This window comes from Oryctolagus cuniculus, chromosome 7 (genome assembly GCF_051225735.1).
Source record: "Oryctolagus cuniculus isolate XC-2025 breed Fujian yellow rabbit chromosome 7, ASM5122573v1, whole genome shotgun sequence".
Lineage (NCBI taxonomy): Eukaryota > Metazoa > Chordata > Mammalia > Lagomorpha > Leporidae > Oryctolagus > Oryctolagus cuniculus.
The window spans coordinates 58,463,546-58,481,555 of record NC_142873.1 but is presented as its reverse complement, the minus strand read 5'-3'; the positions used below and the strand labels follow the sequence as shown (position 1 = coordinate 58,481,555).

Below are 18,010 nucleotides of genomic sequence, written 5' to 3'. Positions count from 1 at the left end.
GGTTCCCGTTTGAGTCCTGGCTGCTGCACTTCCAATCCAGCTCCCTACTGATGGCCTGGGAAAGCAGTGGAGCATGGCCCAAGTGTTTAGGCCCCCACTAACCACATGGAAAACCCAGATGACTACATTTGGCCTGGCCCAGCGCTGGCCATTGTGGTCATCTGGGAAGTGAACCATCTGATGGAAGACCTCTCTCTCTGTCTCTCCCTCTCTCTGTGTGTAACTCTGCCTTTTGGATATTTGGATATATAAATCAATCTTTTTTTTTTTTTTTTTTTTTGACAGGCAGAGTGGACAGTGAGAGAGACAGACAGAGAGAAAGGTCTTCCTTTGCCGTTGGTTCACCCTCCAATGGCCGCCGCGGCTGGCGCGCTGCGGCCGGCGCACCACACTGATCCGATGGCAGGAGCCAGGAGCCAGGTGCTTTTCCTGGTCTCCCCTGGGGTGCAGGGCCCAAGCACCTGGGCCATCCTCCACTGCACTCCCTGGCCACAGCAGAGAGCTGGCCTGGAAGAGGGGCAACCGGGACAGAATTCGGCGCCCCAACCGGGACTAGAACCCGGTGTGCCGGCGCCGCTAGGCGGAGGATTAGCCTAGTGAGCCGTGGCGCCGGCCAATCAATCTTTTTTTAAAAAAAATTTATGTACTTGTGCTGATAATCATCACAGATTTTAATAGGGCTTTTCCTATTTTCTTTGTGTCTAATATTTCTTCTTTTCACTAAATATAAGTTCCATGAGGGGAAGGTACTTTAAAAAAAAAAAAAAAAACAAGTTTATTCATCTATCTAAAAGGCAGAGTTAGAGACAGATCTTCCATCTGCTGGGTCATGCCCCAAATGGCCACAAGGGCCAGGCAGGGCTGGGCCAGGCTGAAGCCAGGAGCCTGGAACTCCATCTGGTCTCCCAGGTGGGTGGCAGTGACGCAAGTACTTGGGTCTTCTTCATCTGCTTTCCCAGGTGCATCAGCAGGGAGCTGGAAGGGAATTGGAGCATCCGGGCTTACACTGGGTGCTCACAGGGTGCTGGCCGGCCTGGAGGGAGAGGTACCTAATCTTGTTCAGCACAGCATCTCTAGAACCTGGGAGGTGCTTCCCAAGTGTTTCTCATGGGGTGAAATGAGTTCAGATCCTTTAAGTTTAACTTGAATGTATTTAGGCTTCAAAATAGCTTGTCATTTGTTCATATTTTTAGAAGAGAATGTATACGAATATAGTTTTCCAACGTGCTGTTGTTAATTCCCATTCAGGCCATTATTTACATCTCACTCTGCACTGAGAACAATGCTTTCTTCAGACAGGAAATCATTGCTTTGTGTTTGTTTCCATTTTTGTCTTCAGTGATACCAAATAATTGGATATGTATCTGGGTTTAATATGTTATGTTCATCTAAAGAAAAACCTTTTAAAAAAGGCATTACTATCACGTTTTGATTTTCAGCTGACAGTTTTATTGTAGTATCTCCCTTTCAGATTGGGCTCCTGACTCATAGTAGTGGAAGTTTCGGGAGTGTTAGAGAAAATAGCGCAGTAGTTCTTTCGTTGTGCATGATTGCTTCTCTTGTCTGACCTATCTAGGTAATATCCAAAACCCACTACGTCCCAGGCTTTGCAGCTCAGGACCTCTGCGGGCCTCTCTCCTGATCACACATGCAGTCTCCCTTTCAGAATGTGTTTACTTAACTTTCTACCAATGGGTTTTTATTTGGTTGTTTTCATTTGGGGTTTTTTGTTTGTTTGGCTTTGGCTTTCATAAAATCTTCATCATCCCCTTTCTGTTTTCCAGACTGATAACTGTGGGTGCTTTTTTTTTTTTTTTAAAGATTTATTTATTTATTTGAAAGTTAGAGTTACACAGAGGAGAGGCAGAGAGAGAGAGAGACAGAGGTCTTTCATCCGCTGGTTCACTCCCCAGTTGGCCGCAATGGCCAGAACTGTGCTGATCCGAAGCCAGGAGCCAGGAGCTTCTTTCGGGTCTCCCACACGGCTGCAGGGGCTCAAGGACTTGGGCCATCTTCTACTGCTTCCCCAGGCCACAGCAGAGAGCTGGATAGGAAGTAGAGCAGCCGGGTCTTGAACTAGCACCCATATGGGATGCTGGCGCTTCAGGCCAGGGCGTTAACCTGCTGAGCCACAGCGCCAGCCCCAGCTTTTAAAATCTTTCAATCTCTGGTCCATCTTTCTTATCCAATGGACAAAGGACTGTCTTCTTACCAGATTTAAGTCATTAAAGAAGGAAAATGCTGAAACAAAGCCTGAGATGCCTACTAGAAAGCCAGTTCTGTCAAGGAACTGGAATTGAAATTGGAAGAGGGTCTTGGTTATCCCAGTCTTGTCTGGTGACATTTAGTTTCCTAATGGGGGTGGGCACTTGGCACAGTGATTAAGAAGCCGCTTGGGACACCCACATCCCTCATCAGAGTTGGCCTGGCTTTCAGTCCCAGCTCCTCTTCCATGCCACTTTCCTGCTAATATGCACCTTAGCAGCAAACAGGTGATAGCTCAAGTATTCAGGTTCCTGCCACCACCACCCACCCCCGCCCGGGAGGCCCAGACTGAGTTCTGGGCTCCTGGCTTCAGCCTAGCCCAGCCCCAGGCTGTTGTGTGCATCTGGAGAGTAAACCAGCAAATGGAAGAACTCTCTTGTCACTGTCTCTCTGCCTTTCAAATAAATAAATAAAAATTATTTCTTAATTTAAAGTTTCCATTGGTGTTGCTACCCTTCAGAATAAAAAGAACTCATGAAGCCGGCGCTGCAAGCTCACTAGGCTAATCCTCCGCCTATGGCGCCGGTACTCTGGGTTCTAGTCCCAGTCGGGGCTCCGGATTCTGTCCTGGTTGCCCCTCTTCCAGGCCAGCTCTCTGCTGTGGCCAGGGAGTGCAATGGAGGATGGCCTAAGTACTTGGGCCCTGCACCTGCATGGGAGACCCAGAGAAGCACTGGCTCCTGGCTTCGGATCAGCGCAGCGTGCCAGCCGTAGCAGCCATTTCGGGAGTGAACCAACGGAAGGAAGACCTTTCTCTCTGTCTCTCTCACTAACTCTGCCTTTCAAAAAATAAAATAAAATAAATAAGAACTCATGGTTTTGTTTTTTTTTTTATTTTCCTTTTAAAACTTTATTTTGAGAGAGACCCCCTTCCCCTGCCACGAGCTGATACAGCCCCCAAAGGCCTGTAATGGCCAGAGGGCCAAAGCCAGGAGAGGAGGGGAAAATCTGGACTCCCAGGCAGGCGGTAGGGGCCATCAGCTCCTGCATGGGAATGAGGTTGGGGTGGAGCAGCATCAGCAGGAAGCTGGAGCAGAGAACTCAGCAGGAACTTGAACAAGGCACTCCAGAGGCAGTTTATTTAACTGTTGTTCAGAAGGCCCACGCCAGTGGCTTCCACTCTTAGCTTGTGGTTCCTATGCCCATTCTGGCTGCAAATCAGCTCCACTTAAAGATAACTCACTCCATTAAGAGAGTTCCAGGTGGAGTGGCTGGGTTTGATTCCCACCGATTTCCACCAACCCAGCGTCAAGCCCAAGATTCTGTAATCTACAACAGAATCATGTATGTGGGCTTAGCTCTAGGATTGCTGGCAACCATGTCCAAAGCAATGTTACTGAGCCACCCTCTCAGGACCCCAGAAAACACCTTTTGGGTTATTAACGACCCCCACAGCAGGGCAGAATGACAGGCCCCCCCCTGCCCAACCCAAACCAGACCTTGGTATTCCTCTGTAAGCTCTGGGAAGTGCCCACGCATCACAGGCAGAGCCAGGAAGCTGCCGTCTCCCTCCCTCAACCCCCACCCCAGTGTATGCTGCTCCTCTGTGGTGGGCCTGGTGGGTGGGAGGCTGCGAGGGCATAGTCAGCATATCCTGGTGAGCCTTCCTCAGCAGTGAAGAGCTCATGGTTATCAAAGATCAGTTCTCCTTTTCAGATACCCAGTCCCCTTTAGTACAGCTCTATTATGAAAATGCAGTGTTAGGTTGAGATTACTTGGAATTAATAGCAGCAGTTGTCAGCTTTGGCGTGCTCAATTTCACCGTATATTCAGTGCCTTGCTGGGGTGATCATTGCCAATTCCCATTTAAAACATGCAGGTAACACCCCACAACACACTTAGAGCCCACCTTTGACTTTGCAGTCTTTGCTTCTTTATTACTCTTTTCCCATTTTGCTCTCTAGATAAAAATGGCCTTTCCCTAATTGAGTCCTAGTCTAACTGTATGACTTGGTTGAAACTGAAGGGGCTGGAGCTGTGGCGCAGCAAGTTAAAGCCCTGGCCTGCAGCACCAGCATCCCATATGGGCACCAGTTCGAGTCCCGGCTGCTCCACTTCCAATCCTGCTCTCTGCTATGGCCTGGGAAAGCAGTAGGAGATGGCCCAAGTCCTTGGGCCCCTGCACCCATGTGGGAGACCCGGAAGAAGCTCCTGGCTCCTGGCTTTCGATCGGCGCAGCGCTGGCTGTTGCAGCCATTTGGGGAGTGAACCAGCAGATGGAAGACCTTTCACTCTCTTTGGCTCTACATCTCTCTGTATCTGTATTTCAAATAAATAAATTTAAAAAGATAGATAAAAAGAAAAAAACTGGATACATAAGGCTGCCGTGAACATAGAAATGGCCACCTTTGGATCCCCTGACTAGTGACATGGGGTCTGTTCTTTCTCTGAAAGCGTCATCATAGGTACTGTGTTCTGCTTTCTGTCATTAAAGTGTATGATTACACGGCCTTGCTTCTCTCTGCCTGCCCTGACATCCTGCTCTCACTGTGGCGCAGCCTTAAACCATTACGAGTCCCCTTTTTCATGCTACCCTGAGAAACTTGTAAATTTGGACACTTTCTATTTCTCAGCCGACTTAAGGATTTCTTCCCAGGACCGTCCGTCTAAGCAGCTTGTGCCTTACCTTGTTTCTGTGTAGAATCAGTCTGTCTGTAATTTAAGGACCTTGCTTTCAACCAATTTGTAGAGTTAAGACCCATCCCACAATGACATCGCTTCACATCCCCCCTCCATAGAAGCACCTCACTGAAGAAAGAAAATACCTTTCACATCTTACTTAATGAGGTCTTTTTTAATACATTGACACTGAAGTTAGTTTCTGCACTACCAGTGAATGAAAGAGCCTAAGCACATGCTGATGAAGTTTTTGAGTTCATAGGGTTAACTTAAACTGTCACACACAGTTAAGTCTGTGGGCTGGGTCGCATTATGTAATGCTTACAGACAGTTTTGGGGGGTGTGCCCCCTCCCTGACATTTCCTGTGATTCATTAATTTGCTGATAGTCCCATTTATCTGCCAGAACCCACCCACTTCCAGGGGTGGCCTTTTCCTTCCTGTTCCTGATGAGCCTAAAGGCTGAGGCTTAGAAAGTTCTGAGCAAACAAATTAGACTTGGTGTTCCTGTAAACATTAATGATACAGTTTAGACAGCTTGTTCTTTGCTGCCATTAGGCATATCTTTGTTTTTAAAAATAGATTTATTTTCTTTATTTGAAAGACAGAGTTACAGAGAGAGAGAGACAGAAAGATAGAGAGAGAGGTCTTCCATCTGCTGGTTCACTCCCCAGATGGGCACAATGGCCAGGACTAGGTCAGGCCAAAGCCAGGAGCTCCATCCAGGTTTCCCACATGGGGGCAGGGGCCCAAACACATGAGCCATCTCTGCTGCTTTCCCAGCAGCATTAACAGAGACCTGGATCGGAAGTGGAACAGCTGGGACTTGAACCAGCACCCATATGGGATGGCAGCACTGCAGGCAGAAGTGTAACCTGTTTTGCCACAGCACTGGCCCCTGTTAGGCATATCTTGTCTGGCAAATTTTAAGCTCCTTGAAGGCAGGGGGCTATGTCTTACACAGTCAATTCTGTATTCACACATCATCATATCACTCAGCATACATTGTACCCACCAAACATCACGCATTCGGTAAAAGCGCTGAAAGCATGTGCACCTGCGAATCACCATTGTCCAGGAAATGTTCACAGACTTTTTAACATGTTGTGTAACTGATGTAAGACCAAACCTCTGCTGCTTTTATAATGGTTGTAACTTTAAAGTAAACTAATAATTTAAATAATTCTGATTACTTATTACTTCTATTAGAATGTACATATTTATTAAGCTTAAATTGTTTAAAATCATAGGCTCAGGAGTCAGACTTCTTGGGTTCTTCTTTCTAATCTACATTTTTTTAAAGATTTTATTTATTTATTTGAGAGGTAGAATTATAGACAGACAGAGGGAGAGACAGAGAGGTCTTCCATTCTAATGGTTCACTCCCCATAATGGCCGGGGCTGCGCTGATCTGAAGCCAGGGGCCAGGAGCTTTTTCCAGGTCTTCCACATAAGTGCAGGGGCCCAAGCACTTGGGCCATCTTCCACTGCTCTCCCAGGCCATAGCAGAGAGCTGGATCGGAAGTGGAGCAGCCGGCACTCGAACCGGCACCCATATGGGATGTCAGCACTGCAGGTGGAGGCTTAGCCTAGCACGCCACAGTGTCAGCTCCTGGGTTCTTCATTCTATTCTAGTGTTTTTCAAATTTTGTTGATAGTTAACACATAATGAAAAGTAGACTTTGCATTGTGGTCAAGGGGCATACCCTTGACAACACAAACACATACATTTTTTTCTTACGCTAGAAGAAAACTTCCTCTAAATAGTATTCACCTTATAATACTCAGTGTCCTGCAGTGTTTTATCTTGTGTTCATTTTCATGTGTAAGCTACTGATGAAGGTCTGTTTGACTGCAGTTTGCTCCGACAGAGTCCTGGGGAATATCTATTGATGTATCACTCAGCCAGCTAACCTATTTAGTATTTACTGTAAACCGTTTACTGTTCTCTTCTACATAATTAGCTTTCTGACCTTGGGAATGTCTCATGTTGAACTCAGTTTCTTTTTCCGTAAAACGGAGATCACAGTGATGTCTGCTCCAAGAGGAATGTTGTAAGGTTTGACTAGCTTAGATAAGCAGAACACTCAGCACACTGCTTGGCAGGTGGTACTCCTAGGCACTTAAGTGTTAGCGCCTCTGTTGTTCCCATTGTCATCATTCTTAAAGTTACTTTTAAACTTGCCATATGTTTCAGAAGTGCTCTATTCTTGTATGCGTGGATTTCAAAATTTTTCTATACCAGAATAAACTTTTCATTTTCCATGAACTTTTTGACGTACCCTTATATAAAGTTTATATTACATATAACTCAATTTAGTCCCTTTAACTTTCATTATTTAAGAGTACTTCAATAAGTTTATAGGAAAATGCATATTATGAAAAAACTAAGCATGCATTTCAAAACCTTTTGCACAGAAACAAACTTGTCTTTCAATTCCATTTTCCACAATCTTTTTGAAGGACCCTTGTATTTATTTACATTTTTAACTGGAGATATAATTTATATATAATGAAATGCACAGATCTTAAGTGTTCAACAGTGAGTTTCGACAAATGCACACATCCCTCTTAAGACACCAGACATTCTCATCATTCCAGAGTTACTTGAGCCCCTTCCCAGCGCTGTCCCTCTGCCCACACAGACAGCCACTGTTCTGATTTTTTTTTCACGACAGTTTATTTCTTTTGTTCCATACATCAACTAAACACAGTCATACAGAATATATTCCTTATGTCTGACTTTTTGTTGTTGTTGAGTATAATGATGTTCAGGTTCATCAGAGCCTCTGTGTGTGTGTGTGTGTGTGAGAGAGAGAGAGAGAGAGAGAGTAATGCATTCCTTTTTATTGCTGATTAGTATTCCAGTGTTTGAGTGCATCACATTCTGTTTTCTTGCTGATTGATAATTTGAAAATTTCCAGTTTGAGCTACTATGAACAGAGCTGCTATGGACAATAGTGTAAATTATCTTTTTGCAGATACATGGTGTCATTTCCCTTTCTATATTTAGCAGTGGAATTACTGCTAGCTATTTGTCCAACTTTATAATAAATCTGGAGATCAATTTTCAAGGTAGTTGGACCATTTTGCACTCTTACTAGCAATGCGTGTTTTAGTTTTTCTGCATCCTTTCTGACTTTTAATGTTGTCAGTGTAGTTTTAGCCATTCTAGTGGCTGTATTGTGGCATTTTATTGTTTTGATTTATACCTCCCTGATCAGTAATGAGATGAGCACTTTTTTCATGTGCTTTTTGGCTTCTTCAGTTTTTTTGTTAGTTCTGTGATCTATCTCTGTTTGTTCATATGGTATCTGGTAGGCATTAGCTCTCATATTTTAAGAGATGTATGGACGCTTAAAAAAGAGATCAGGATCTTATGCATTGTTAAAAATTATACTTTTTTTCACTTGGAACAATGTACTTCTCTAGTGGGAATGTTGATGGAGAGGAGGGGGAAGCGATGGGAAATCTCTGTGTTTCCTTCTCAGTTTTGCTGTGAACCTAAAACTGCACTAAGAAATAAAGTATTTTAACAATTATATTTTAAAATCCTTAATTTCTGTTCAGAACTTTTTCCATTTATCGGCTCATTAGTTTGTTCAGTACTTGAATTCCTATACATATTTTCTTCCCCATATCAATGTTATTCATGTGAACCCAATCTAGAATGTGTAACTTGTTTCAACCCATGTACCTAGACTGAAAAACTAAAACGGAAAAAAAAAAGACCAATAAGGATCACATTTTACTTGAATTTCATTAGAATGCTTCACAGGACTTTTTAAAGTTTGAACGTTAGAGCAGCTAAATTATGCTATATATTCATATTCTGATGCTATCAAGAAACTAGCTAGCCCAATAGCAGGAAGAGCCACACTTGTAGCTATTTGTACCACTTAACCATTCTGGTCTTGAATAGAATTTACTGCACTTATTCAAATATAATAAATGATCATCTGTCCTTATGCATATAATTGCTTTTATAAATATGTATGGTTGCAAATGGACTCCACAGGGAATCTTTGAAGCTCATTCTACTTCAAAGTTCAGTTAAAATAGGTTTTAAATCATGAAAATGTCCTCTCTTTACTCTCGTGTTCAATTTTGTACCATTTTCCTGAAATCAAAGTTTGATTCAAGTGAGACTAAATCCTCTTCTGTCATTCTCATCAGACATTAAAATCAAGTTCTCTTTCAGCAACTGAAAAGATATTTCCAAAACCATGGCTACTCTTACACTCTTGTTATCATCTTTCTCCACAAGAGTTTCTTTAGTTCTAGTTACTGAAGCAGCTATTTATAGCTTATCAAGGACTCCAGAGCGTAAGTTGACAGTTAATAGATTCAGCTTGTATGTGAAAGTGATTTCTTTTGACGTGCTCTTGGTAGCATTAACATATGCCATCTTGAATCATACCTTTATTTTTCTAGTCCATAGCATAGAGATTTTCAGATATTTTTTAAAGTTCACAACATTACTATTGTTGATTGTTTTTTAGAGTATCACTTCAGAATTGTCTCATAAATGGCAAAGGTGCATTATAGTATAGTACCAGTCTGAATTTTGAAAACAAAACCTTGCTGGCGCCGTGGCTCACTAGGCTAATCCTCCGCTTGTGGCGCCGGCACACCGGGTTCTAGTCCCGGTCAGGGCGCCGGATTCTGTCCCTGTTGCTCCTCTTCCTGTCCAGCTCTCTGCTGTGGCCTGGGAAGGCAGTGGAGGATGGCCCAGGTCCTTGGGCCCTGCACCCGCATGGGAGACCAGGAGGAAGTACCTGGCTCCTGGCTTCGGATCAGTGCAGTGTGCTGGCCGCAGCAGCCATTGGAGGGTGAACCAACGAAAAAGGAAGACCTTTCTCTCTGTCTCTATCTCTCTGTCCACTCTGCCTGTCAAAAAAAGAGAAGAAAACAAAACCTAAACTTGAAAATAAACCCCCACATTAAGTGGGCTTTAATTATTCACCTTTAGATTATAATTACTCTTCGTGGTAGTGATGATTGCTCAAAGAATAAAGAAAGCAGGGCCGGCGCTGTGGCACAGTGGGTACAGTGCTGGCATCCTCTAAGGGCACTGGTTCAAGTCCTGGCTGCTCCACTTACCATCCAGCTCTCTGCTTTGGTCTGGGAAAGCAGTAGAAGATGGCCTAAGTCCTTGAGTCCCTGCACCCACATGGGAGACGGGGAGGAGGCTCCTGACTCCTGGCTTCACATTGTCACAGCTCAGATTTGCGGCTACCTAGGGAGTGAACTAGTGGATGGCAGACCTCTGCCTCTCTGTAACTCTGCCTTTCAAATAAATAAATAAATCTTTTTTAAAAAAAATAAAGAAAGAGTGACTGACTTTCTACTTTCAGATTAGAATATACACACAAACTGTTAGAAAGGGGGTAGGAGGTATATACTTTATATTTACTAATATATATAATATATATTATATATTATATATAATACATAATATATATAATATGTTACTAATAACATACCTGAAACTTTTGGTGAACAAGTATGGCAAACTCCAAGGATATTATGTGATTTTATTTTAAGCTTTCAGTAGTAAAGATAAATGAGTAATAGATGACTAGTGTGTTTTGTCTGCTGTGATAATACTCTGCATCATTAAATCTGTCTAACCAGTCAGTTCTTTTCCTGTTGCCTGAAATTACAAACCATCATGTTCTCCAACAATGTAGAAGTTTCTGTTCAAAATGTGCATTGTCATTGATGTGAAAATAAGGAAATTCCAAGAAACTGATTAATTTTAACTTCATTACTGAACTCCCCTCAAAAATTCAAAACTCAAGATCAGTTAAAATTTCTTAGAAAATACTTGAGATATAATTAAAGTATTAAAACTCAGCCTTTTTTTTTTTTTTAATTTTTTTGACAGGCAGAGTGGACAGTGAGAGAGAGAGACAGAGAGAAAGGTCTTCCTTTGCCGTTGGTTCACCCTCCAATGGCCGCTGCGGCCGGCACACTGCGCTGATCCGAAGGCAGGAGCCAGGTGCTTCTCCTGGTCTCCCATGGGGTGCAGGGCCCAAGCACTTGGGCCATCCTCCACTGCCCTCCCAGGCCACAGCAGAGAGCTGGCCTGGAAGAGGGGCAACAGGGACAGAATCCGGCGCCCCGACCGGGACTATAACCCGGTGTGCCAGCGCCGCTAGGTGGAGGATTAGCCTAGTGAGCCGCAGCGCCAGCCAAAACTCAGCCTTGACAGTTTTGAGTACAGATCCTTGGTCTTTAAACTTGACCAGGGCTATAAATGTTAGTGGTTGCACATCTATTGCTCACACTGTGGTAACCAAGCTCCAAGATGGGCCCCAAAGACCCCTGCCTCCTGATACTCTGCCATTGTGTAGTTCCCTCCCACATTTGCCAAGGTTGGTCTTGTGACCCACAGCATATCTCAGAAGCAAAAGTATGTTCATTCCAGGATTAGGTTATGAAAGGCACTGGGGGTTGGGAGGGCAGCCTGCTTTGTAGCAGGTTAAGCTGTTGCCTTGGACGTCTCCATCCTATATCAGAGTGCCAGTTTGAGTCCCAGCTGTTCTGTGTCCTGTCCAGCTCACTGCTGATGCTCCTGGGAAGGCAGCAGATGATGACCCAACTAAATGGGCCCTGACACCCACATGGGAGACCCAGATGGAGTTCCCGGCTCCTGGCTTTAGCCTGGCCCAGCCCTGGCTATTGATGGCATTTGGGAAGTGAACCAATGGATGGAAGATATCTCTGCCTCTGTCTCTCCCTCTCTCTCTATCACTCTGCCTTTCAAATAAATAAATAAATAAATAAATCATTTTTAAAAAGACACTGTGGGCCTGGTGTTGTGGCATAGCAGGTTAAGCTGCCACCTGTGATGCCAGCATTCCATATGGGTACCAGTTCAAATTCCAGCTGCTCCACTTCCAATACAGCTCCCTGCTAATGGCCTGGGAAAGCAGAGGAGGATGGCCCAAGTGTTTGGACCTTTACACCCATATCGGAGACCCAGAAAAAGCTCCAGATTCCTGGCTTCTGCTTGGTACAGGCCTGGCCCTTTCAGCCATCTGGGGAGTGAACCAGTGGATAGAAGAGCTCTCTGTCTCTTCCTCTGTCTCTGTAACTCTTTCAATCAAATAAATAAATATTTAAAAAAGAAAAAAAAAGACACTGGAACTTCCATGTTGTGGTCTCTCGCTCTCCATCTCCTATTCACCCTCATCCCCTGCCTTTCTTCCTCTCCTCCTCTTCTCCACTCCCCCTTAATTGCCGTGTGGGTAGCTGGTACTTGCAAGGAACCAAGGCTTTGGCCAACAGCTATATGAGAAAGCCCGGAGGTGGACCACTAGTCTCCGTCATAGCTTCCCATGACTGTAGCCCTGGCCAACAGTTTCGTTACAGCCCCATCAGACCCAGAGCCAGAAATGCCCAGCTAGGCCCCTCCTAGAGTTCTGACCTACCAAAACTGCAAGAGAAAAAATGCTTGTTACAGAAGCTGCTAGGTTTGGGGTGATTTGCTGTGCTTCTGTAGGTAACCAGTGCACACTTCCACTAAGGCTCTTTTCATTCTTCAAGTTTTAACATCTGGTTTTGGTTATTATTATTTGTATTGTTAAACTTGTGATCCACACAGTTCACCTGAATGAGTCACTGGTTGGTTGAAAAATCCTGTATTCCATCTCCTGTTTGCCACAGTGTTTGCATGAGTACAGACTTGGAATTCACTTTCCCTATATTTGGCCTGATGTTAGGATGTACAATACTGAAAAGGACTATGCGACAAGAAAAAAGCATGGCACAAAAGGGGACCCAAAAAAGTCAAGCATTTTTAGATTATTCCATAGATCCTTTTCATTTGTAGGTAAAGCTGTCTGTTTAATTGAACTCATGATTACTGTGCAAGTGCTTGTGGAATTACTATAAAGTACTTCAACTAACACTGTTAGGCTGAAACTGCACCAAAGAAGCTGCTTGTCTATCATTCATAATTCTATGGTGCTTCTTAATTATGCAAGATAATCACAGCATGGGTTATTAAAAGTCCTGTTTGCAGGATTAGTTAACTATACACTCAAACCTGAGAAACAGCCTAGGCCCAGCTCCTACCCACCCATCCCACTTTCTCCGTGGTGTTCTGAAATACAAGTATTCAAGTTTATGTTTTTCATTTCCTTTTGCCTTATTAGAACAATTGCAGTAACACTAAACATTCCTTTGCTATCACTAGCCATTCAGAAATGATTTTCAATAATAAGAAATGAAAGTTAGAAAATTGGTATTTCAACCACTTAATGAGATTTTTTTCTCTTCCTTTTTCTAAGAGATTCTCTAAACATAGGTTTGTCTTTTTACTTATTTATTTATTGGACAGGTAGAGTTACATAGAGAGAGACAGAAAGAAAGGTCTTCCTTCCATTGGTTTACTCCCCAAATGGCCGCTACAGCCAGCGCTGAGCCGATCCGAAGCCAGGAGCCAGGTGCTTCTTCCTTGTTGTCTTTTTATTTTTTAAGATTTATTTATTTATTTGACAGAGTTAGAGAGAGAGACAGAGAGAGAGAGAGAGAGAGAAAGGTCTTCCATCCGCTGGATCACTCCCCAGATGGCTGCAGTGGCCAGAGCTGTGTCGATCCGAAGTCAGGATCCAGGAGCTTCTTCTGGGTCTCCCACGTGGGTGCAGGGGCCCAAGGACTTGGGTCATCCTCCACTTCTTTCCCAGGCCGTAGCAGAGAGCTGGATGGGAAGTGGAGCAGCCGGGATGCTAACACTGCAGGTGGTGGTTTTACCCTCTACGCCACAGCTCCGGCCCCTGTAGATTTGTCTTAGAACATGAATAGCTACAGCTAAATATCTTCATTGACTCGTGTGTGATCACTCAGGTTTGCCTACACAGTGGCTTTATTGCTTGCGTACACAGATTCATGCTGTGCATCACTCATATTTCCACTTGAGGGAAGACTTGTTTGGTCTCCTAAAATCCAGCCAATCAGAATCAGAGGAAATTTAGCATCCTTATCCTTACTGTTCTCATGGAACAGCAGCTGCTTTCTTATTTAAATAATAGAGATCCTCGGGAAGACTAGGAACAAGACCTTTGGACTCCAGGATTCTCAAGGTTTTATTGCCTGTCACAAAATGCACTTGCAGTGCCATGAGCATGAGCGTCCCTCGGGATCACACCCATCTAGGAGGGAGTCAGGCCAGTTTGTAAATCTGCTCCTGCACAAAATCAGATGTCTGCTTCAGCCAGGGGGGGACGCTGCAGCTGTAGGCAGAGCTGAGCAGGACAGGCCCTTCCTGGGAGCATGCACGGGACCCCTGATGGCCAGGGAAAGGCAGCAAAAAGAGCAAACAGATGTTCTTGATGAAAGGAAAACATGGTGATGACTCAGTCCCATGTTGTTTGATACTGTTGCTTTTAAAAATATAACTAGCTTTTTCATTTTGCTTTCTCCATGATTTAAAATAATAATCAAGGCTGGCACCGCGGCTCACTAGGCTAATCCTCCACCTGCGGCGCCAGCACCCCAGGTTCTAGTCCTGGTTGCCCATCTTCTGGTCCTGCTCTCTGCTGTGGCCCGGGAGTGCAGTGGAGAATGGCCCAGGTCCTTGGGCCCTGCACCCCATGGGAGACCAGGAGAAGCACCTGGCTCCTGGCTTCGGATCAGTGTGGTGTGCCGGCTGCAGTGCGCCAGCCACAGCGGCCATTGGAGGGTGAACCAACGGCAAAGGAAGACCTTTCTCACTGTCCACTCTGCCTGTCCAAATAATAATAATAATAATAATCAAAATGACTGGTTCAAGAATTGATCTGTTTCTCTATCCTAAATAGACTGGGGGCTATGTTGACATTTTAGTGAGAACTTTTTAATTTGGAGCTGCTGTCTTGGACTCTTTTAACTCCTCCCCTCCCCCACCTGCCATACACACACACACACACACACAAAGTCACACACACCTGTAATAAGGTTATAAAGAAACAGGTTTGTCTCTTCATGTTTCCGGTATACGAATATCATCCAAGTACTCTTAAAGTCACTGAAGATGGTTGTGGTTAAGCCAGAAGTGAAAGGCAGAGCTTCTAACTCTGCTTTGAACATTTGCCACCTGATAACAACACAGATTTGTAACAGAAAGTGATTCCTATAACTTAATCAGTGAAGAAGAAGGCGTCAGATTTCAACACTGAAACATTCTTCTGTGTTACTCCATGTTTGCTTTATTTTCTTGTGGATTTTTAAACATAGCCCTTGAATTGTGCCTTTTTTCTTTTTGTGTGGGCTCCGGTTTGTGGTCGGCAGTGCCAATGAAATCCTTTTTCAAAAGTGGATAAACAACAGCAGTTTACATAAACAGACTCAACTTAAAAGCTTAAAATTGTGATTTTTTTAAAAAAAAGTTTTCCCAAACCCTATATTAACACTTCAATTTTTAATATAAAATGCTTCAAAGCTTTTTTATGTCGATAGTAACCATTAGCGTCATTCTGCTTAACTGCATGTAATATATGATTTTCATAAGAAGTTGTACTTCAGACTCTTCCTAGAAGAGTTTTACAAATATCCAAGAATATCTTCCCACCCGCATTCTGATCGTGGCACCTCTGACCTGGCAGCCAGGCCCAACGCCCTAGACCAGGCTCCAAACCTTTGCCTACAGCCGCGTCTCACCTTCTCATCCCCAAAGCTTTCCAAGTCCTGATAGTGACAGAAAGGAGATGGGAGACAGCAACTGCATGGAGTCAGGAAGAGGGTGGAATTTGGCAAGAGACGGAAGGATTTGTCTGTATACCTCCAGATATGAGTGCCTGCACCCTCATGACCCACCAACGACAGAGTGAAGTTCCCATGTATAAATCACAAGTAGTCCTGCGTTATAATGCAAACATCTTTTACATGTCTTCTGGCACATTAATAGGTCTCTAAATATGTGAACTCATAAAATTATCACGCTTACATATTGTAGAAATGCACATGTCATAACACAGAAGGGAAAGATAAGATATACCTTCTGATAATAGAAACAGACCTAAGCAGAGGCGGTGAGCATAGTGGTTAAGGACACAAACTTTGAAGCCAGGCTGCTTGGGTTTGAATCCCGATTCTGGCAGCTTGCTAGATGAGTAACCTGGAACATCATTTATCCTCTCTAATAGTTTTCTCACCTGCAGATGACTGTAAATTCTTAGAATAGTGTCTAAGACATAGATGACTCTATAGAAGTATTTGTTCTTAATATTACTGCACCATGCCACCTTTCTAATGGTGCTTCTCTATTTAGATGGCTCAGTTGATTTGTAGTCAGCAGGTTACCACCTGGAGTGTATAATTTCTAGGTAAGAAATCCCCTCCTCAATTGTTTTAAAAAGCAAAACATTTGATTTTTTTTTTCCCTTTCCCAGGCCCAACACAGAGATACTTTCATTGAGGAACGTTATGGAAAATATAACATCAGTGACCCTTTAATGGCTCTCCAGAGAGATTTTGAAACACTGAAGGAGAAGAACGACGGGGAGAAGCAGCCGGTCTGCACAAACCCGCTGTCGATTCTTAAGGTGGTGATGAAGCAGTGCAAGACCATGCAGGAGCGCATGTTGTCCCAGCTGGCCGCTGCAGAGAGCAGGCACCGCAAGGTAGGCTCGCCTGGGTGCGGGAAGGCCCTGAGTTAGGCCTGAAGCCCTCACCCTGCTGGGTGTCAGAAAGACCCTGAGCTTCACATAGGAGCCAGGAATGGCAAACACAGTTACTCTAAGTGTTATGTTTAGGGAATGTGCCAAACACATTCTTTCGGATGACTCTGCTTCTTGATATGTCACTCCAACACACTTGATGTGTTTTCCCAGCCCTTGATCATCCAAACTGGGGTTTGGCCAAACCTGTAGCTGAACACAGTGTTCTCTGTTTGCTTACTTAAGTGATAAATAGAAAGATGGACAGGTATTTGGGGAATGCTGTGTCCCAGAGAAAGAGAGAATTTACCTGGCTGTAAACACACAAGCCCAGTAGATTATTTTCACTTATTCCTGATTTGGAATTTCATTGCTTTTTACTGTTCATGAAACCATAAACAGTCTCTAGGATTGTTTATCCTTTTAGGAAACAGGGTGTGTGTTTGTGTGTGTGTGTGTGTGTGTGTGTGGTTCTATGTATAACGGCTCCTAAGTTAGGAAGGCAAACCTGTGTTTTCCTCTCCCTCATCTTAATGGAATCCTACTGCTTATGATTGTATTCCATAACTTGTCATTTATTGCTCAAAACTGATTTATAAAAGAGGCGTGGCTAGAATCTGCATTTTTTAAAACCATCTGTTAAAGTGAATACCAATGAGGGCATTATTAGTACATTTAGTAAGAAATATTTTAATTGGAAAAATTGAGTTAGCAGCTGGTGGACTATAGTTTACTTTTGTGGTTACCTGCATTAGAGCCATCTGCTTAAATCACATCAGATTGCCTGGGCTCTGGAACTTGTCCATGACCTTTCCTATCACAGAGTCCAAATGAAAGGCCATTAACCATGGATGGGCTTCATATGTTGTTCCACAGTCCCCCAGAAGCTACATGGAATGTCAGAGGTTTATGCATTTTTGTGGGAAGTACATTTTTTCCATAGTTTTAATCAGATCCTCATATTTGCCCAATACCCAGAAAAGTTTATGCCACAATTTAAAAGCTGTCAGTGCACTAGAGTTGTTTCCCTAAATTTTGTGGACTTTTACACAATCCTCTAAGAAAATCTGCACAGTGTCCTTGTTTGATAGGCAGGCCTTCTTTCCACTTTATATATGGGATAGTGGAATTGGGCTGAAGGGGCAACTGGCTGTCATGTCTGTGAAGGTATAGCGTTGGGAAGATTCATAGCACTAGGCCATTGGAGAGAGGAAGTTAAAAATAATTCATAGTTCGTCAATACTACATTTCAATATAAAATGTTTTAAGTGAGTGTTAAGTTTTTTAAAATATTTATTTATTTTATTTGAAAGGCAGAGTTACAGAGAAAGGCAGAGGGAGAGAGAGAGAGAGAAAGTAAGTCTTCCATCCACTGGTTCACTGCCCAAATGGCTGCAACGGCCAGAGCTGAGTTGATCTGAAGCCAGGAGTCAGGAGCTTCTTCTAGGTCTCCCACGCCGGTGCAAGGGCCCCAAGCACTTG

General features: G+C 43.7%; 1 protein-coding gene across 3 annotated transcripts in view; it reads left to right on the top strand.

Annotated features, from left to right (window-relative positions):
• CTTNBP2NL (CTTNBP2 N-terminal like) overlaps positions 1 to 18,010 on the top strand; it is a 64,421-nt gene that overhangs the window by 38,109 nt on the left and 8,302 nt on the right. For all 3 annotated transcript variants that reach the window (XM_008264666.5, XM_002715769.6, XM_089300145.1), the window contains one exon: positions 16,262 to 16,492. In XM_008264666.5, the coding sequence (XP_008262888.2) occupies positions 16,262 to 16,492 (231 nt within the window). The remainder of the gene's footprint in view (positions 1 to 16,261; positions 16,493 to 18,010) is intronic.